The sequence below is a fragment of the Dipodomys merriami genome, unplaced genomic scaffold (genome assembly GCF_024711535.1).
Source record: "Dipodomys merriami isolate MVZ:Mamm:240054 unplaced genomic scaffold, mDipMer1.0.p SCAF_242, whole genome shotgun sequence".
Taxonomy (NCBI): Eukaryota; Metazoa; Chordata; class Mammalia; order Rodentia; family Heteromyidae; genus Dipodomys; species Dipodomys merriami.
The window spans coordinates 1,103,824-1,125,550 of NW_027203849.1; the positions used below are offsets into that span (position 1 = coordinate 1,103,824).

The 21,727-nt window shown below is 40.8% G+C and overlaps 1 protein-coding gene and 1 non-coding gene across 4 annotated transcripts in view; both read left to right on the top strand.

Moving 5' to 3' along the window:
- The window catches only part of LOC138835944 (exportin-1), a 55,948-nt gene that overhangs the window by 20,295 nt on the left and 13,926 nt on the right, over window positions 1–21,727 (top strand). For all 3 annotated transcript variants that reach the window (XM_070034515.1, XM_070034516.1, XM_070034517.1), the window contains 9 exons: window positions 10,421–10,482; window positions 11,647–11,691; window positions 12,965–13,146; window positions 14,662–14,710; window positions 15,078–15,197; window positions 17,835–17,963; window positions 18,757–18,915; window positions 20,086–20,283; window positions 21,444–21,582. In XM_070034515.1, coding sequence (XP_069890616.1) covers window positions 10,421–10,482; window positions 11,647–11,691; window positions 12,965–13,146; window positions 14,662–14,710; window positions 15,078–15,197; window positions 17,835–17,963; window positions 18,757–18,915; window positions 20,086–20,283; window positions 21,444–21,582 — 1,083 coding nt within the window. The remainder of the gene's footprint in view (window positions 1–10,420; window positions 10,483–11,646; window positions 11,692–12,964; window positions 13,147–14,661; window positions 14,711–15,077; window positions 15,198–17,834; window positions 17,964–18,756; window positions 18,916–20,085; window positions 20,284–21,443; window positions 21,583–21,727) is intronic.
- LOC138835957 (small nucleolar RNA U13) lies at window positions 18,306–18,412 on the top strand. Its single transcript, XR_011374817.1, has one exon. It is a non-coding gene; the product is annotated as a small nucleolar RNA U13 (small nucleolar RNA).

The window sequence follows — 21,727 nt, forward strand, 5'->3', positions numbered from 1 at the left end:
GTGCCCCTCCAAAGAAATGACTGTTGTCTGTTTTCTTAGTTTGTTCACTTGATTGATTGATTGGTGCTGGTCCTGGGGCTTAGAACTTTGGGCTTAGACAGTGTCCCTGAGCTCTTTTCACTCAAGGCTAGTGCTTTAGCCCCCCCAGCTCCACTTTAACTTTATTTGTTGTTGTTTTTAGCTTATGGGGCTTGAACTCTCAGGGTCTGGGCGCTGTCCCTGAGCTTTTCTGTTCAAGGCTAGTGCTCTACCACTTTGAACCACAGCTCAACTTCTGCTTTTCTGGTGGATAATTGGGAATAAGAGTATCATGAAGTTTACTGGCAGGCTGGCTTTGCAATCCCACATCTCAACCTCCTGCGTAGCTAGGATTCCCAGTGTGAGTCACTAGTGCCAAGCTTTCATTCTGTTTTTTTTTTTTTTTTTGTCAGTCGTGGGGCTTGAACTCTGGGCCTGGGCGCTGTCCCTCAGCTCTTCAGCTCAAGGCTAGTGCTCTACCACTTGAGCTACAGCGCCACTTCTGGTTTTCTGGTGGTTTATTGGAGATAGGAGTCTCATGGTCTCTCCTGCCCGGGCTGGCTTTGAACCGCGATCCTCAGATCTCAGCCTCCTGAGTAGCTAGGATTACAGGCGTGAGCCACCAGCGCCCGACTCTCATTCTGTTTTTTGAGATGACGTTCTCACTATATAGCTCGGGCTAGTTTTGAATTATTGATCTTCTGTCTTTGCTCATACACAAATGGGTATTCAGGTATGTGCTACTATAACAAGATGAAAATATTTTACATGTTTCTGGCTTGAGAAATTAGGAACTAGTATGGGTTCACATTTTGGTACTTCATTCCTATTTATTTATTTACTTGGTGCCAGTTCTGTGACTTGACTGTAGGGTTCTGGGCACTGTCCCTGAACTTCTTTGCTCATGTCTTTCCCACAGCTCTACTTATTTGGGGATAAGAGTCTCATGAACTTTCCTGCCTGGTCTCACTTTGAACCATGATCCTCAAATCTTAGCCTCCTAAATTGTTAGGATTACAGGCATGAGCCACCATCATCTGGCTCTTTAAATTTTGGAAGATAGTCATTCCTGTTTCTTTTCTTTTTTTTTGGCCAGACCTGGGGCTTGAACTTAAGGCCTGAACACTGTCCTTGAGCTTCTTTTTCTTGCTCAAAGGCTAGCACTCTACCACTTGACACACTGCCACTTCTGGCTTTTTCTGTTGATGTGGTACTAAGGAATCAATTCAGGATTGCATGCAAGCTAGGCAAGCATTCTACCACTAAGCCATCCCCTCATTCCTGTTTTTTGTTTTTGTTTTCTTTTTTGTCGGTAGTGGGGCTTGAACTCTGGGCCTGGGCACTATTCCTCAGTTATTCAGCTCAAGGTGAGTGCTCTCACTTAAGCCACAGAGCCACTTCCCGTTTTCTGGTAGTTTATTGGAGTTTAAGAGTCTTCACAGACTTTCCTGCCCAGGCTGGCTTCAAACCATGATCCTCAGATCTTAGCCTCCTGAGTAGCTAGGATTATAGGCTTGAGCCTCTAGCTCCTGGCTTTATAATGCTTTTTTTTTTTTTTTGCAGTCGTGGGGCTTGAACTCAGGGCTTGGGCACTGTCCCTGCACTCTTCAGCTCAAGGCGAGCGCGCTACCGCTTGAGTCACAATGCCACTTCCAGTTTTCTAGTAGTTTATTGGAGATAAGAGTCTCCCGGACTTTCCAGCGGACTTTCCAGCCCGGGCTGGCTTTGAACCTCGATGCTCAGATCTCAGCCTCCTGAGTAGCTAGGATTACAGGCGTGAGCCACCAGCACCCACCTAATGCTATTTTTTTATTTCCTAGATTTAACCTTCAGCCATGAAACACTACACCAAAGTATTTAGTTTTCATGTAGGTGATTGAAACAAGGGACTTGGTTATGGTAAAAAGCACATGATTCTACCATTCAGATAGATCAATAGGTCTATGACCAATAGGTCATTTGTTTTTAAATATATGAATATCTGCTACTTTTCACATAAGATTACATTTGATTAAATATATACATTTTCTAAGCCTCTAAGTCTCCCTCAGCTCCTTGTATTGGAGCTTAAGCTCAGGAATTAGACACTGTTTCTTCCCTTTTTGGTTCAAATCTGGTGCTCTGCCACTTGAGTCAGTTTCACCTTTTTAGCAGTTCACTGGAGATAAGCAGCAGCTTCTTGAGCAGCTAAGATTACAGGTATGAGCCACCAGCACTCAGGCTCTTTTTTTGTAACCTAATCTGGTATAGAAAGCTCAGGATCCTCCCATATCAGCTTTTTCTCTGGAATTACAGCTGTCATGTTACCATGCCTGGGTTTGAATTTTCTTTTTTTGGGGGGGGTGGGTGTGGGTGTGGGGGTCAGTCCTGGGACTTGAACTCAGGGCCTGGGCACTGTCCCTGAGGTCTTTTGCTCAAAGCTCTAGTGCTCTACCACTTTGAGCCACATCACCACTTCTAGGTTTCTGGTGGGTAATTAGAGATACGAGACTCAAGGAAGTCCTGGCCAGGCTGGCTTTGGACCTCTATCCTCGGATCTCAGTCTCCTGAGTAGCTAGGATTACAGGCGTGAGCCACCAGCAGCTCCCAGCCTCTAGTACCTGTTTTCTGTCCCATTTTTCTATATCTGTCATAAATTTAGTTACCTTTTGATCTACTGAAGGAAAAAAAATTATATTCAGAACTCTGAATAATAGGAAGAAATAAAAAATCAAGAATTAAATACTTTCTGTTTTGGGGGTTTCTTTTTCTCTGGTATTACTATGTTTTGAAGGTTTTAACTGGAATTTGCTTGGCTTCCTTGCTCAGTTGGTGCTCTTGAGTCATCCCTCCTGTTAGACATTTTTGTTCATCTTGTGGTGATTTCTGCCCTTTGCACTGTTATCTCCAGGATCTCAGCCTTTTAAAAGCTGTCAGCAGTTAAGACCACAGGTGTGAGCCTCTAATATCCAGTTTGTAAGGAATTCTTTTTTTAAAAAAATTATTTTTTATTGTGAAAATACTGTATAGAGAGGTTACAATTACATGGGCAAGATAATGAGTACATTTCTTATCAAGCATTGTAGCCTCCTCCTTTGTTTCCCCTTCCCATCCCTTCCCAGTGTAAAGAATTCTTAAGCATATTGTTTGGTGATTGATATTTCCAAAAGAACAACAAAGCGGAGCTCATCTGTTTTGTTTAAAAAGACCAGTTGTAGGATTAGGAAGTTGGCTCAGTGGTAGAGTGCTTCCCTCCCATGCATGAGGCCCTGGGTTCAATTCCTCAGTATCACATAAGCAGAAAAAGATGTAAGTTGTGCTGTAGCTCAAGTAGTAGGGCGCTAGCCTTGAGCTGAATTGCTGAGGGACAGTGCCCAGGCCCAGAGTTCAGTACCTATGACTGACAAAAAATAAAATAAAAATAAATAAAAGACTAATTGTGTCCCAAAAGAACATGTATTTTTGAAGTCTTGAACAATTTCTTGTATTTAGTGCTAGGAGAATTTGCAAATCAGATGTTAGGTGGATTTTTTTTGGGGGGGGGTGTCTGGTCCTGGGGCCTGAACTCTGGGCTTGGGCGCTGTCCCTCAGCTCTTCAGCTCAAGGCTAGCACGCTACCACTTGAGCCACAACGCTTCCAGTTTTTGTCTTTTTGCTTATGTGGTGCTGAGGAATCGAACCCAGGGCCTCATGCATGCAAAGCAAGTACTCTACCACTGAGCCACCTTCCCAGCCCCTGGGATTTTTTGGGGGGGGGGAGCAGTATTGGTGTTGAACCCAAGCCTTAGACCTCTATATCTAGCTATATTCCTAGCCCATCAGTGTCTCTAGGAAAATACCTAATTTCACTGAGTGCCACAGGCTTGAAATGAAATCTTTTCACGTCTTCAGTAGAGGGCATGTTCTTTTGTGGCCAGTGGTTTCCCTTTGTGGTTTATTATTGGTTTGTTTCTCTTTTATCACTAGTCTTGTTAGGGTTAATCTGCTTTGTAGGAGCCATAGTATAGATAGCTCCTTAACCTCTATTTCTCGGCCAAAAAGTTTTAGAAGACAAATTTGAATAAGCTGATCCTGACAGTACATGCTTATATTCCTCCTCAGGAGGCTGAGGGATTCTGAGAATCTGGCCAATACAACAAAAGAAAAAATGCCTTCCTGCCTGCCTGCCTGCCTGCCTGCCTGCCTGCCTGCCTGCCTGCCTGCCTCCCTGCCTCCCTTCCTGCCTTCCTCCCTCCCTCCCTCTCTATTTCCCTCCCTCCCCTCCCTTCCTTCCTTTCTTCTTTTCCTCCCTTCCTTTTCTTTTCCTTCCTTTCCTTTCTGCCTTTTTTCTTTCCCAGGGCCTGGGTACTGTCCCTGAGCCTCTTTGTGCTCAAACCTATCTCTCTGCCACTTGAGCCACAGTGCCACTTCCAGACTTTTCTGGGTAGTTTATTTGAGATAAGAATCTCACAGGGACTCTTCTGACATGTCTGGCCTTTAACTGTGATCCTCAGATCTCAGCCTCCTAAGTAGCTATGATTACAGTTATGAGCCACCAGCGGCCAGCTGTTTTGTGTCTGTGAGGGCTTGAACTCAGGACGTCATGTTCCTGCTCAGCTTTTTTGCTCATAGCTGATATTCCACCACTTACACATTTCTACTTCTGGTCTTTTCTCTTGTTAATTGGAGAAAAGTTTGAGAAGGTATTTTACTTACTTTGTGCCAATGCTGGGCTTGATCTCAGAGCCTGCATATACTGTCCCTTAGCTTTTTTCACTCAAGTCTGGCAGTCTACCACTTGAATAACTTCACATCAGCATTTTGCTACTTAATCAAACAATTTATCAGACTTTCCTACCTGGGCAGGCTTTGAACCACAATCCTCAGGTCTCAGCCTCCTGAGTAGCTAGGATTGCAGATACAAGCCTGGACCAATGAGTGTCTAGCTTCATAAGATAGTTTAATAATAACAAAAGAGAAAGAAAAGGCTGGGTGGCTCACACCTGTAATCCTAGCTACTCAGGAGGCTGAGATCTGAGGATCATGGTTCAAAGCCACCCAGAGCAGGGAAGTCGGTGAGACTTTTTTTTTTTTTTTTTGGGTCCAGTCGTGGGGCCTGAACTCTGGGCCTGGGCGCTGTCCCTCAGCTCTTCAGCTCAAGGCTAGCGCTCTACCACTTGAGCCACAGTGCCACTTCTGGCTTTTTTCTTTTTGCTTATGTGGTGCTGAGGAATCGAACTCAGGGCCTCATGCATGCAAGGCAAGTGCTCTACCACTGAGCCACCTTCCCAGCCCTCGGTGAGACTTTTATCTCCAATAAATCACCTGGAAGCCGGAAGTGACACTGTGGTTCAAATGGTAGAGTGTAAGCCTTGAGCGGGAGGGAGAGTTGAGGGACAGTGCCCAGGCCCAGAGTTCAAGCCCCACGACAGACAAAAAAAGGGAGAGAAAGAAAAATAGACTGATAATACAAAGAATTTATATTATATAAAATGTACTAATTGCTGTGGTTCTCATTCTGCTTTGACTAGGAAAAGGTTTTTTGTTTTTTTTTTTTGTTACGGTAGTGAGCCTGAACTCTGGGCCTGGGTGCTGTCCTTCAGCTCTTCAGCTCAAGGCTAGTGCGCTACCACCTGAGCCACAGCGCCACTTCCAGCTTTTTTCTTTTTGCTTATGTGGTGCTGGGGAATCGAATCCAGGGCCTCAAGCATGCAAGGCAAGCTCTCTACCACTGAGCCACCTTCCCAGCCCATAGGAAAAGGTTTTAAACATGGCCAGGACATGCCTGTAATTCTAGAAACTCAGGAGGTTAAAATCTAGAGAATCAAGATTTGAGACCAGCATGGTCCAAGAGGTTCCATCTCCAAAAGAACCAAAAAGCAGAGCTGGAGGCATGACTTAAGTGATGAGAGTCTGCTGAACAAGCGAGTGCAAGGCCTTGAGTCCAAGCCCCAGTTCTGCCTAAAACAAATACAGCTTGAGAGGTACTTGCTTTTGAGTTCAGATCTTTGTGCTTGTTAGGCAGCTGCTCTACAATGTGAGCCATGCTCCCAGTTCTTTTAGCCTTTGTTGTTTTTTGAATAAGGTCCCTAATCTTGGCCTGGATCATGATCCTATACATTACACTTCTCCACATAACTTTATTTTTAAAATAGGGTCTTGTATTTTTTCCTGGGGTAGGCCTCAGACCTATGTCATCCTCCCTGCTGGGATTAAGGTGTGTGCCACCATGTCTGGTCTTGATTTGTGTGTATGTGTTGTATTCTTTTTTTTTTGTTGTGGGGCCTGGGTGCTTCCCTCAGCTCTTCAGCTCAAGGCGAGCGCTCTACCACTTGAGCCACAGCACTGCTTCCAGCCTTTTCTGCTTATGTGGTGCTGAGGAATCAAACCCAGGGCCTCATGCATGCAAGGCAAGCATTCTACCACTGAGCCCCTTCCTAACCCCCCTCCCTTTTGTTTTTGCATTCCCTTTTTTTGTTTTTTTTTTTTTTTGGGTCCGGTCGTGGGGCCTGAACTCTGGGCCTGGGCGCTGTCCCTCAGCTCTTCAGCTCAAGGCTAGTGCTCTACCACTTGAGCCACAGCGCCACTTCCGGCTTTTTTCTTTTTGCTTATGTGGTGCTGAGGAATCGAACCCAGGCCCTCATGCATGCAAGGCAAGCACTCTACCACTGAGCCACCTTCCCAGCCCCTTCACACTTTTTTTCTCATACTCAAAACCAGAAATTTCATAAAATTAAAAATCAAGAAATCTCTCCCTCCCTTTTTTCCTCCTTCCCTCCCTCCCTCCTTCCTTCCTCCCTCCTCTTCCTTAATGATGAGTGTTGAACATCCTTTCACATCAACCCTATAGAGGAATGTGGTGTTTTATTTTTTCCTTCAGAGTACTGTTCAAATATATTGCACTTTTATAGCTGGTATAATGTGGGTACTGGTGCTTTCCCTTAGCTTAAAGCTGGCATGTACCACTTGAGCCACAACTCCCACTTCTGGCTGAGAGTGAGTGAGAGAGAGAGAGAGTGTGTGAGTGAGTGTGTACTGGAGATTTTTTGCTCAAGACTTGCTTTGCCATTTTAGTCTTTTTGGTAGTGGTTAATTGGAGATAAGAATCCCACAGCCGGGGCGCTGGTGGCTCACGCCTGTAATCCTAACTACTCAAGAGGCTGAGATCTGAAGATCGCGGTTCAAAGCCAGCCAGGGCAGGAAAGTCCCTGAGACTCTCCAATAAACCACTAGAAAACCGGAAGTGGCGCTGTGGCTCAAGGCTCAAGTGGTAGAGCGCTCACCTTGAGCTGAGCTGAAGAGCTGAAGAGCTCAGGGACAGCACCCTAGCTGAGTTCAAGACCCACGACCGACCAAAAAAAAAAAAAAAAAGAATCCCACAGACATGCTAACTTCAAACCTTGATCCTCAGACCTCAACCTCCGGAGTAGCTAGGATCATAGGTATGCTTGAGCCAGGTGTGTTGAGCTTTATGAAGAGTAGTCCCTAACAGGAGTTTAGAATTATCTGTCCCATTTGGCGGTTACAACAACTATTCCATTTAGTGAAGAGTTGAAATGATATTTTGATTTTCCTTGGATGTGTAAGGAAAGCAAGCAGATAAAACTGTCTTAGTTGGGCTGGGAAAGTGGCTCAATGGTAGAGCGCTTGCCTTGCATGCCTGAGGCCCTGGGTTAGATTCATCAGCACCACATATGCAAAAAGAAAAAAGCCAGAAGTGGTGCTGTGGCTCAAGTGGTAGAGCGCTAGCCTTGAGCTGAAGAGCTGAGGGACAGCGCCCAGGCCCAGAGTTCAGGCCCCATGACCGGACCCTCCCCCCCCCCCAAAAAAAAAAAAAAAAAAGAATGTTTTAAGGCTGTTTTCTGTGGTAGATGAGATTAGATACTGTCAAGGTAGAATTGGAACTCACAACTTCATTGTTAATAATTTGTCCAAGAATAATTTTTTTTTCTGAAGCAGTCCTCAGTTTAGTTGAAAACTTAATCACAGTGTATATCATTGAATTGTTAAGATGCTGATAATGTAACCTGATGCCTTGAGTTGGCCGTTTTCCTTTCAAAGAAATTTGGAACCGAATATACTTTTAATTATTTAATGAATATACTTTTAATTATTTAATGAATCCTTTTTATAAATAACAAGTTTCAATAGTGTGTATATGTGCGTTTTTATCCTGTCTTCTTACATCTATCCCTCAGCTCTTCAGCTCAAAGCTAGCACTGTACAGCTTGAGCCATAGTACGTGCCACTTCTGGTTTTCTAGTGGTTTATTGGAGATAAGAGTCTCACAGACTTTCCTGCCCTTTCCTGCCCAGGCTGGCTTTGAACCTCGATCCTCAGATCTCAGCCTCCTGAGTAGCTAGGATTATAGGCGTGAGCCATCCGCATCCGGCCCTGAGGGATGATATTAATTGCTTTGTAATGTGTAAATTTTGTGTGTATTTGCATAAGCTTTGATTGCTTTGCCTGGCTAAGAGTTGAAGATACATATATAGTATATATAATTCAACTTTTTTTTTTTTGGTCAGTCATGGGGCTTGAACTCTGGGCCTGGATACTACCCCTCAGGTCTTCAGCTCAAGGCTAGCCCTCTACCACTTGAGCCACAGTGCCACTTCCGGTTTTCTGGTGGTTAGAGATAAGAGTCTCTTGCCAGGGCTGGCTTTGAACCTTGATCCTCAGATCTCAGCCTCATGAGTATCTAGGATTACAGGTGTGAGCCACTAATGCCCAGCTTCTGGATGCTGTCTTTAAGCTCTTTTTGGTCAAGGCTAGTACTCTGCCACTTTGAACCACAGCTCCACTTCTGCTTTCTAGTTCTCTATGAGGTTTTTTTTTTTTTTTTTAATCTCTAGTTAACCACTCAAAAAAGTCAGAAGTGTAGCTCAAGTGGTCAAGTACTGGCCTTGAGCAAGAAAAAGCTCAAGGACAGTACCTAGGTCCAGAGTTCAAGCGCTAGGGTGGCATCATAAAAAAAGAAATTTCAGAGGAACATTTCCTCCTTTTTAGACCCATCTTTTATGAAAAGCTTTTAAAAATTATTTGAAAATGTTGAAAACTGGAGTTACAGTTACATAAATCAGGCAGAGTTCATTTCCTTTTGGACACTGCCATCCCATCCCTCACTCTCTTCCCAGTTTTTCCCTCCCATCCTACCCACAAGTTGTACAGTTCATTTTCAACATATTATCCAGTAACATTGCTGCTTCTGTTTACACTTTGTCCCTCCCTTACACTCCCAAAGACATAGAAACAAACAAGATAAAAAGAGCTTTAATGATAGTAATTTATAAAGCTGGGTTAGCTGGCACTAGTGGCTCCAGGCTTTGTAATCTAGCTACTCAGTAGGTGGCTGAGATCTGAAGATGAGGTTCGAAGCTTTCCAGAGCAGGAAAGTCTGTGAGACCCTTACCTCTGTCAAGTAAATTCACAGAAGTGGAGGTGAGACTCAGGTGATAGCCTTGAATGGAAAAGCCAAGCAATAGCATGAGGCACACTGAGGTTAAGCCCCAGAATCAGCACCAAAATAAGATGAGGGGAAAAAAAACAAAAAACAGGGACAGAGAAGTTAATGGAATCCAGAACTGTTTGCCAATGTTTATAATTTTAGCATTGGGAAACTTAATTCTAGTTTGAGGGCTGTCCTCAACTACATACTAAGATCATTCAAATAATGAACCAAAGAAAGCTTTAAAGTAAAAATACTAAATTAATTTGCCTTTTGGGCAAGGTTTGTAATGAAATGTATGTTTTTGCACATGCTAAGCCAAACAATCTATTACTAAATAGCATGGCTGGCCCTAATTATTTTAGTAAAAAATATGCTTTTTCCTAGGTCCTGAAGACCTATTAGCATGTTTCAAAATGATTTTAGGGTTTTCTTTTAATGCATTATGTACATTTAAAAAAATACACTTTTGGGCTGAGAAGGTGGCTCAGTGGTAGAGTGCTTGCCTTGCATGCATGAAGCCTTGGGTTGTATTCCTCAGCACTACATAAGCAGAAAAAAGCTGGAAATGGCGCTGTGTCTCAAGTGGTAGGGCACTAGCCTTGAGCTGAAGAGCTGAGAGACAGCGCCCAGGCCCAGAGTTCAAGCCCCAGGACTGGAAGAAAAAAAAATACACTCTTGGTTTTTATTCCAAAGTATTTCTGAAAAATCATAATGAAGTTGGAAAATAAGGCTATACAAAATTCTTCTATAGTGGAAAAATAATGCCAATACTGCATAGTTAGCAGTAAAAAATTTTTTTCTTTAAGATGAAACAGCTAAAATACTGGTTACAAAATTTTACTCAACATACATAGTTGAGTTCTCTCCACAGGCAAGTTCATGTACTTCTGTAAAGGAAATAAATTATCTGGTAATTTGTATAGCATAGCTTTGGTTATCGTGAATAAGTTATTTTGATATTTGTTATGACATTATGTATAATTTTTTTAATAGGAATAAAAAAATATGTTGTTGGCCTCATTATCAAGACATCTTCTGACCCAACTTGTGTAGAGGTAAGAATTAATGATTTTTTTTTTCTTTTTAGATTGCCTGGTCATTTAGGTTTTGTAAGTACTTAGATCAATCATAAAGATAAATAATGAGATTTGAAGTCAGGGCCTAGCCACTGTCCCTGAGTGCTTTTGCACAATGGTAGTACTCTACTTTGAGCCACAGTGCCACTTCTGGTTTTTGAGTGGTTGGTTTTTGAGTGGTTAGAGATAAAGAGTTTCACATGGACTTTTTTGCCCTGACCAGCTTCAAACTATGATCCTCAGATCTCAGTCTCTTGAGTAGCTAGGATTACATGTGGGAGCCACTGGCACCTGGCTCAAAGATGTACTTTTATTTATTTATTATTTATTTATTTATTTTTGTCGGTCATGGGGCCTGAACTCTGGGCCTGGGTGCTGTCCCTCAGCTCTTCAGCTCAAGGCTAGCTCTACCGCTTGAGCCACAGCACCACTTCCAGCTTTTTTCTTATGTGGTGCTGAGGAATCGAACCCAGGGCCTCAGGCATGCAAGGCAAGCGCTCTACCACTGAGCCACCTTCCCAGCCCATGAATTTTATTTTTTTGTTGTCCATATTTTCATCCCACATGCATGACTTCCATAAAGTACAGTTGAATATTCTACATTACTAGCATATAGAGATCCAGAGCTATGGCTTAAATGACAGAAAAATTGCCTATCATGCATGAAAGTTTCGTCTAATGCTTAGTATCACCAAATAAAGTATTTAGAATTTCTTCTACAATTTTCCCTTTCCATCTAAGTTTTTAAGATACAGTCATGGACTACAAATGTGGCTCAGTGGTAGAGTGCTTGCCCAGCATGCATGGGCTCAATTCCTCCATACCATATACACAGAAAAGGCTAGAAGTGGAGCTATGGATAAAGTGGTAGAGCTCTAGCCTTAAGCATAGAGAAAAGGCTAGAAGTGGAGCTATGGATAAAGTGGTAGAGCTCTAGCCTTAAGCATAGAGAGGCTCAGGGACAGAGCCCAAGTCCTGAGTTCAAGCTCCAGGACTGGCCAAAAAAAGAAAAGATCCAGTCATATTGGCATTATACAACTGGCTTCTTCACTTTAAATGTACTTTTATAGTGGTATTTCACTCACTGTTTCTCAGGCAACTCTACTTTAGGCTATCATTTAATCCAATTTTTTTTCTCCTTAGAAAGAAAAGGTGTATATCGGGAAATTAAATATGATTCTTGTCCAGGTAAGCCTTTTAACTTCCTCATAAGAATTATTAAATGTTTCTATAATGTTTAATATTTGAACACAGTCTTTAAACCTACTTTATCAAATAAAGTAGACTATTAAGTTGTAGAAGTAGTAAGAGTAGTTAGTCTAATAACAACTGTGGTAGTGATCATCTAGTATTAGTATTGGGTAGGAATCGTCAAGTATTATAAACCTATCAATATGGTATTAATGTGAATTGTCAAGTTTTTGTGAGGCTTTGGATTCTTCTTGACTCTTTTCCTCATAGGCATTTTTCCTTGGTACGGCTATCAATCTTAATTTATATATTTGCCTTGACTTTGTATCATTCTAATTGATCTCCAAACTGTCTTTTAACATTCTGTGCAGTCTAAAATTTAAATTTTTATATTGATTAGTTCCCTGTAGTATTGTGACACAAGTTTTTGTTTTCCCCAAAGAATATAGCTGCAAATAGAGTACAATTTACAAATTTAGTGTGGTCCATTGTGTTTTTAGTAAGCAGATGGTTTTTCAATCCTACTTTTACTCAAGACAGGGACAAAGTCCAGGTCAAGCCCCAGAACTAGCAATAATTAATTAAACATTTAAAAAGGGCAGTTGCTGGCCACCAGTGGTTCATGCCCATAATATTACCTACTGAAGAGGCTGAGAACTGAAGATCTCAGTTTGACGTCAGTGTAGGCAGGAAAGGCCGAGTCTCACGCTCCAATTAACCACCAAAAAGCCAGAAGTAGAGCTGTGGTTCAAGTGGTGCTCGTCTTGATTTAAAAAGCTCAAAGACAGTGTCAGGCCCTGAATTCAAGCTCCAGGACCAGTGTGCTCTTGCGCACACACACACACACACACACACACACACACACACACACACACACACACACACACACACACACACACACACACACACACACACACACACACACACACACACACACACACACACACACACACACACACACACACACACACACACACACACACACACACACACACACACACACACACACACACGAAAAGAAAAAAACAGGTATGGATCAAACTGTAGAATACCCACTGTGAGACAGAAGCATAATTCAGGCACACAAAAAATATATATGACTATTTTTATTCTGTTTTCTACCTAGTATATGATATAGATAGACATTTAATAAACAAAAATAGAAAGTAGTTAATGTTTAGTCCTATGTATCAGTATCGTGCAATTTCTTTGAAGCTTCTTTTTTTAACTGCTTTGAGAAGGGAAATTAATACTTCATGTCTTATTTTAGATACTTAAACAAGAATGGCCTAAGCATTGGCCAACTTTTATCAGTGACATTGTTGGAGCAAGTAGGACCAGCGAAAGTCTTTGTCAAAATAATATGGTGATTCTCAAACTCTTGAGCGAAGAAGTATTTGATTTTTCTAGTGGACAGATAACTCAAGTGAAAGCAAAGCATTTAAAAGACAGGCAAGTAATAATTGTGTTTTAGAATTTCAAAACATAAACTTTCAGGTTATTTCAAGTAATTTGGAAGTGAATTATATTTAGTGAACTGTATTCAGCAATGTTTTCAATTACAAGTTGAAAAATAGTTCTAAAGAAGTCCAAATGTAAATGACAGATATAAAAGTATGTGTAATGTTAAGATCTCATAAAATGATTTATGTGTAATAGTCATCTGTTTGTAATTCCCTGAATCTTGTTAGTTCCAGTATATAGTATGGAGTGTGCCAGACTTTATCTTAAGTAGTAAGTAAGCTACATGCATTGTAAGTATATTACTTGTTGCAGTCATTAAGAACACCACAACCTTTTATTTAAGGCTGGGAATATGGCTTAGTGGTAGAGTGCTTGCCTACCTTTTTTTTTTTTTTCTTAATGCTTTTTTATTGTAAAAATAGTGTACAGAGGGGTTACAGTTCCATGAGTAAGGTAATGAATACCTATCGAGCATTGTTACCTCTGTTTTTCACCTATCATCCCTTCCCTCTCCACCTCCCCATCTCCCCCTTCTCCCTTCCCCACCCCTGCCAGCTTTTTTTTTAAGGTGGGAATACAATAAGACATTTTGAAAGAGATAACACAATTGTCTGTCTTATTATTTGTTGTTAATCTTACTGTGTGTAAGTTGCTATAACTAGAATGAGAAAGTGCATGTGTATGTGGTGTGTGTGATAAAAATTTACAGGGGTCAGAATATTCATGGTTTTATGCTTTTACTAATGTCTGGGGTTTTATTCTCCGCAGATAAGGGAGGGTACACATGTAACTTTAAATACCATTTAATAATTTAATACAGTTTTGGGGGGAAGGCTTTTTTTTTGATGTCTTAAAGGGACAACCTTGATTTAAATTATTGAAACAATAGCACTGTTAGGAAACATTTTCTTCACATATCTTTTAAGATATGAAATGTACGGTTTTGATAGGTAAACCTTTAAACAGCAAATGTAGCTCATGGTTGTTGACTATACCTATATAATTCTAATCTCAAGAAATGGTAATAGAAAGTGTTCATAATTTGATTTTGGAGTTTTCTATTTTTGAGACCTTGTTGCTGTATACCATGCTAACCTAGATCTTTCTTAGTAATTCAGGTTGGCCTCAAACTCAGGATCCTCTTTCCTCAGCCTCCTCAGTGCATATACTACCACATGCATATACTACCACACCTGATGCTTAATTGTAATTTTTAATGGCTTGTAGACTTTTATTGATGCCTTATATGTGTTCTCATTGACCAGATTGCCAAGGTTTTTTACTGGGCTTTTTGTTGTTTGGTATTGTGGGGAGGGGTGTCATTTGTTTTGATTTTGAGAAAATCTTACCATGTAGTCCAAGCTATCCTTGAACTCCACCTCAAGTGCTAGGATTATATATGTATGTACCATTGAGCTCAGCATTTATTATTTTTATTGAATTGTACATAATTAGGGTGTTTTTCTGTCTTCTCATCCTGACGTGTTTTTGTTGTTTTTTTAGCATGTGCAATGAATTCTCACAAATATTTCAACTTTGTCAGTTTGTAATGGTAAGTACTTTAAATTTCACTTTTATGATTATTAATTATTGGCCAGGCTTTGGTGGCTCATGCCTGCAATCTTAGGTTCTGATGAAACTGAGAGCTGAGGGTAATGGCTCAAAGGTAGCCCAAGTAGGAAAGTCCACGAAACTTAAATACAGTTAGATTCTACTGCCAATTAACCACCAAAATGCTGGAATAAGAGGTGTGACTCAAACTGTGGAGCACTGCCCTTAAGCATAAAATGCTTCTTAGCAGATGCACCCAGGCCCTGACTTAAAGACTCAGGACTGGCGCACCCCCCCCACACACACCCCTCCCACACACTCAAGGAGAAATTAATGGAAAGTAATTATTAACATATTTTTGTTACCAGGAAAATTCTCAAAATGCTCCACTTGTACATGCAACCTTGGAAACACTGTTGAGATTTCTGAACTGGATTCCACTGGGATATATTTTTGAGACCAAGTTAATCAGCACATTAATTTATAAGGTAAAATGGATTTATTAAAGTTGTTTTTGTCACTAGAGTATAATAATATCCTTTTGTCTTAGAAACTGTTTGCTTTCATTCAGAATGGTAGTTTGAAGGAACTGCTCAAAAAGACTTCCACCGTTGCAGCTAGTAATGGTTAGTCCTGAGCCTCAAAATCCTGAGGCGTAGTAGCACCTACCTGTAACACCACAACTGAGGAAGCAGAGAAGTTGTGATTTTTGAGCCCAGTCTGAGCTGTATAGTTAGTCCAGTGCCAGCTTGAGCTACTCAGTAGCACCCTGTGTCAAAATTCAGAGTAGGAATGCCAAAGCACTTGCTCAGCCTAGGCAAAGCAAAAAGAAAAGCAGAAAACAAACAAAAAACCTATTATTCCATTATGGAATTGGGTTACTGTTTCTCATTGAATAAATAGTACTATCAGTTGTATTATCTTGAAAGATGTAATGAATAAGGTACTTATTGAACAACATAAAAAGTGAGTTTTATAACTTTTTAATACTTTGTGGTTCAAGGTATGTTCACTTACCTATAAAGTCATTTTGTTGTTCTGGGTTTTGTTGTTTTTTGAGATCCTTGATATTCTAGGTTGATCCTATCTCAGCCTCCTTGTTTGAGATAACAGGTGACATCACTTCCTCCTCTCCTTCCCCGCCCCATCTCTCATTCATCATGCTCTTACTGGAACATGAACTTAGACCTTATCCTCTTACTTGGTTATCACAGCTGGTGTTCTACTTTAGCCAGGCCTCATGTTCTACTTCTCATTTTTTTTTTAATTTGTTGTTTTAGAGGTGATATGCAGTGGGGGTTATCTTGACATATCAGGTGATAAGTACACTTCTTTCTTTTTGCTTGGTATCATCTGTTCCCTCATTCTCTCTTATTCTCTCCCTCCTATCTCCTCCCATGAGTTACTTGGTTAGCTTTCATCAATGTCCAGTGCAGTCAATGGTCCCCACTGCTGCACATTTTCACCTGTTTTGCACTGATTCTGTGTGCTTCCCTCCACCTTCCCTCAGATGTATATTATATATGAGGCAAAGAATACAGTCTCCACTTAAGGTTTTTAATACTTACCAAATTGCCACACACAAGTGCCATTCATAACTTAGTGCCTGCTTACCAATCCTGCTTTAAAGTCTTTTTTTTTTTTTTAATTGTGAAAATGCTGTACAGAGGGGTTACAATTACCTGGGCAAGATAATAAGTACATCAAGCATTGTAGCCTCCCCCTATGTTTCCCCATCCCTTCCCATCCTCCCCTTACCCCCCCCCACCCCCACACACTTTAAAAATCTTAAGCAGTCAAGGTATTAGATCTAGTTCATGATGTTCTTGAAAGTCATATAGTAGGTCAGGCAGAAGTTTGTAGTAAGTAACTTTGCTTTTCAGATGATTGGACACCATCAGAAGAAAGCATATTGTAGCTGGATGGTGGTCTTTGATAGGTGTAGGGGCAAGGAGGATCGCTAGATCTATGATGAGCCTGGGTAAAGTTAAATGAGATACCATTTTATAAAAAGTACAGCTGGGTCCTGGTAGCTCATGCTTATAATCCTCGCTACTCAGGAGGCTGAGATCTGAGGATCATGGTTCTAAGCCAGTCTACCAGAAAACTTAAAGTGGCATTGTTGCTCAGAGTGGTAGAGTGCTAGAGTAAAAAGAGGTTCAGGGACAGTGCTCCAGGCCCTTGAGTTCAAACCCCAGGATTGACAAACAACAACAGAAAGTACAAGCTAGGCACAGTTGGTTCATACTGTAATCCTAGCTACCCAGGAAGCTGAGATTGAGGATCACAGTTTGACTCTAACCTTAGTAGGAAAGTTCATAAGACTGATTTCCAATTATGGGGAAAAAATCTAGAAGTAGAACTATGGCTCAAGTAGTAGAGTGCTAGTCTTAAACATAAAACAGCATGTAGGCTCTTACTTTCTAGATGAAGGACTGGCAAAAAAAAAAAAAAAGGATAGAAACAAAAGGAGTTGGGGTATGGTTCAAGTAATAGAGCACTTAAAGTCTTGAATTCAATGCCCATTACTACAAAGAGTAAAGCTAATTCATTTTCACACAGTGAGATAAAGGAGGATACTCTGAGCTGTAGAATACAAAGGCAGAGTACCCATGTGCATCTGATCATATAAATCAGTATTGAAGTGAATTCCAGGAAATGGAATTTTCTCTGTGTTGCTGTTACTGCCTGTCTTTGGGAGAGTAAGGAGGGCACAGAAATGGAGTGAGAAAGGGTGAACATTTAATACGGCAGTGATACTCATGAGACACTATGTTGAAAATGAACTATACAGCTGTGGTTGGGGATGGGAGGGAAAAACTGGGACGAGAACAAAGGAAAGCATGATCTTGTACAAAAAGAAATGTCCTCGACCTGACTAATATAGCTGTAACACTTTGTACATCTCCTTTATAATAACAATAACAATTCCCCAAAGGCATTTAGTATACATTGGTAGATTATAAAGTCAAACAAAGTATGTGTCTGAGTTCATGTGCAAAAAGTAATGTATCACTTATCTGTGTTATGTATCCTTGTGTTCTGATAGCACCAACTTCCCCTATGTTAACTTCAAATATTTTGTGTCATTTAATGTTATGTTTTTTCCCCTTTTTTGCAAACAGTTCCTGAATGTTCCAATGTTTCGAAATGTTTCTCTAAAGTGCCTCACTGAGATTGCTGGTGTGAGTGTAAGCCAATATGAAGAACAATTTGTAACACTATTTACACTGACAATGATGCAGCTAAAACAGGTAATATACCAGTATTCTGAAAATTTTAGTGCCTTTGAAAATGTTGGGGTCAGGTTGCATTGTTTTAGCACAGATTGGCCATAATCTGATTATTTTAGGAAATTTGTAATTATTAAGAAATTCCAAAAATTTTTTGAAATATATTAGAAATGTGGGAACTACTGTGAAAACTGCCCCTCAGTGTGCTTTTTTGGATTGCTAGTGAAGCCTCAGATTGGTGATATTTTGTCTGAAAAATTCCGCACCAGCATGACTAGTTATCAGAAGTGATTAGGAAAAAATTCTAATGCTATATTACTGTTTTTTAATCAGTGGATTGACTTTGCATTTTCAGTGTCACTTATCAGGGAGTTGAAAGGTTTATAAATGTGAGTGTGATGATTGGGTCCTCACATGCCTGTGTGACATGTGCCTCCCTGGGACCTTGTGGGCACATTACCTATGTGATGTGAAAAAAAGAGAGAAAGAATCAGTCCAGGTTATAATAAAACAAACCGGTATAAGAGACTTGGTGGGGGCTGGAAATGGCTTATTGGTAGTGCTTGAAGCCCTGGGTTCGCTTCCTCAGAACCACATAAACAGAAAAGGCTGGCAGTGGTGCAGTAGCTGAAGTGGTAGTGTGCTATCCTTGAGGAAAAGATGCTCAGAGACAATGCCCAGGCCCTGAGTTCAAGTCCCAGGACTCACCCCCCCCTCCAAAAAAAAATATTGATTTTGGAATCTTAAAAGCTTAAAATAATTTCTTTTGTTAGGTTTATATGATAGAAACTAATAGTGAATTTTAACTTCACAGATGCTTCCCTTAAATACTAATATTCGACTTGCATACTCAAATGGAAAAGATGATGAACAGAACTTCATTCAAAATCTCAGTTTATTTCTCTGCACCTTTCTGAAAGAACACGGTCAACTTATAGAGAAAAGACTCAATCTCAGGGAAACACTCATGGAGGTAAACTTTGTGCATTCTTGGTACCTGAAAATTGATACATTATAAAAAAGCAGCTCTAAACATGTGCCTTCAAAAATGTATAAAGCTTTGAGATTTCTTACTTTTTCTTGTGCATTATAAGCCATTACTTGCTTTTGTGTTTTCTGTAAAGCTAAGACTAAACATTTACAATCAAACTTAGATTTTTAACGACTTGGTGACAAACTCCTGTGAACAGTAAGTGTGTGAAGAAAGATAGAAATTTTTTTAAAATTTAATTTAATTTTATTTGTGAAGATACTGTACAGAGGAGTTACAATTACATGGGCAGGATAATGCGTACATTTCTTACCAAGCATTGCAGCCTCCTCCTTTGTTTACCCTTCACATCCCTTCCCAGCCTCCCCCCCCCCCCCCCCCCCCCCAGAAAGGTAGAAATTTTAAAGCCACTGTGGGCCACAGAGTGTGAGACACTGTCTTAAAATTAGATTCAATGCCAGGTGTTGACACCTGTAATCCTGGCTACTGAGGAGGCTGAGGTCAGCCTCCAGTTCGAAGTCAGTCCCAGCAGGAAAGGACATGAATTGTTTTTTGTTTTTTGTTTTTTTTTTGTCGGTTTTGGTGCTTGAACTCTGGGCTTGGGCGCTATCCCTCAACTCTTCAGCTCAAGGCAAGCGCTCTACCGCTTGAGCCACAGTACCACTTCCAGTTTTCTGGTGGTTTATTGCAGATAAAAGTCGCATGGAATTCCTGCCCGGGCTGGCTTTGAGCCACCCGCGCCCGGCAGGACATGAGATTTTTATCTCCAGTTGACACCAGAAAAACAGAAGTGGTACTGTGGTACAAGTGGTAGAGTACTTACCTTGAGCTGAAGAGCTGAGGGACAGTGCCAAGGTCCAGAGTTCAAGCCCATGACTGACAAAAAAAATAATAAATAGGTTTATAAAGTTATCTTTACTTTAAAAAAAACAATGTATTGAGTCGTTCCTGCCTGCCATATCTCAAAAAGCAAGGTCAGGATAGTAGTACACATCTGTACTCCTAGTAGAATAGCAGGAAAATAGCTAATTTGAAGTCATTTTGAGCTACATATTAACGTGCTATCTCAAGCGAGAATAGAATGGTAAGAGGGAGTTTGGAATTGGTTACAGTGTGTTAACAACTACTTAATGTCATTGATTTTATATGTAGGCCCTTCATTATATGTTGTTGGTATCTGAAGTGGAAGAAACTGAAATCTTTAAGATTTGTCTTGAATACTGGAATCATCTGGCAGCTGAACTCTATAGAGAGAGCCCATTTTCTACATCTGCTTCTCCATTGCTCTCTGGAAGTCAGCATTTTGATGTTCCTCCCAGGAGGCAGCTGTATTTACCCGTGTTATCAAAGGTGACAATAGAAAAGTGGTTTAATTTTTCTATTGCTTTAATTTTGAGCTAAGTAAAAATGCTTTCACTAATGTTCTTTCGACTAATAAACTGTAAAAGGTACCAGGCAACTTCTCAACAAGTGATGAATATGTACACTAGTTTAAGAGCTGTAGATCTCAAGGTATGGTCCCTGTGCCAGCATCATTATCACAATGACCTCAGCCAACCAACTGAATCAATCTGAGAATGAGACATAGGAAACTGCTGTAAAATACGGTTTAAAAAAAAAGCGTTGCAAAGTTACATTAAAATTTTCCTTGCCAGGCGCTGGTGGCTCACGCCTGTAATCCTAGCTACTCAGGAGGCTGAGATCTGAGGATCACGGTTCAAAGCCAGCCCGGGCAGGAGAGACCGTGAGACTCCTATCTCCAATAAACCACCAGAAAACCGGAAGTGGCTCTGTAGCTCAAGTGGTAGAGCACTCGCCTTGAGCTGAAGAGCTGAGGGACAGCGCCCAGGCCCAGAGTTCAGGCCCCACGACCGGACCCCCCCCCCCCCCCCCCAAAAAAAAAAATGTTTCCTTGATAGTTTAGCAGGGTGGCAGTGCCTTATACTCTTTAAATACTTAGGATAATGTTGAGATCTGAGGATTAAAGTCAACCTGGGTAGCAATTCTGCAATTAACCAGCAAAATAGAGAAGTTAGCCAGGCACCACTGGATAGTACTTCTAATTCTAGCTCACGTAGAAGCTGAAGGCTGAGAATTGCATTCAGACCCAGCACAAGCAAGAAAGTCCATTTGACTCTTAACTCCAATTAACAAAGATCCAGAAGTGAAGCAGTGACCCTAGTGGTAGAGTACCAGCCATGAAGGAAAAGGCTAAGGAACAGGATCTAGGCCTCAGTAAGGGCACCAAAAACAATCAGAAAGTAGAGGTCTACTACATGGGGTAGAATACTGGTCTTGAGTGAAAAATAAAAGTCAAGAGCATGAGTCTGGGAGTTCAGACATCAGTACTGGCACACATACAGACAAAAAGTTTTTTAATAGTTTATTTTTGTGAGAATGATTTTGGTTTAGTATGGTAAAAATTTAAGTGTATACCATAAGTATCTTCTCTGAATCCTGCAGTTGCAAATGTCTAACAGATTTTTCTTGATTGTTTTATTTATGAATAGGTTCGTTTATTGATGGTTAGTCGAATGGCTAAACCAGAGGAAGTACTGGTTGTAGAAAACGATCAGGGAGAAGTAGTGAGAGAATTCATGAAAGATACAGATTCCATAAATTTGTATAAGAATATGAGAGAGACATTAGGTAAGTTAGAAAATACTGTTAATTTAACCTGTACCTTTCTGCACATATTCATAAGTGGAAATACTTCTTAGGCTTAGTGATATTTGTCTAAATCTTGTAGTAGCAATGTTTATTAATAATACACTGTTAACCTTCAGTAAAAAAG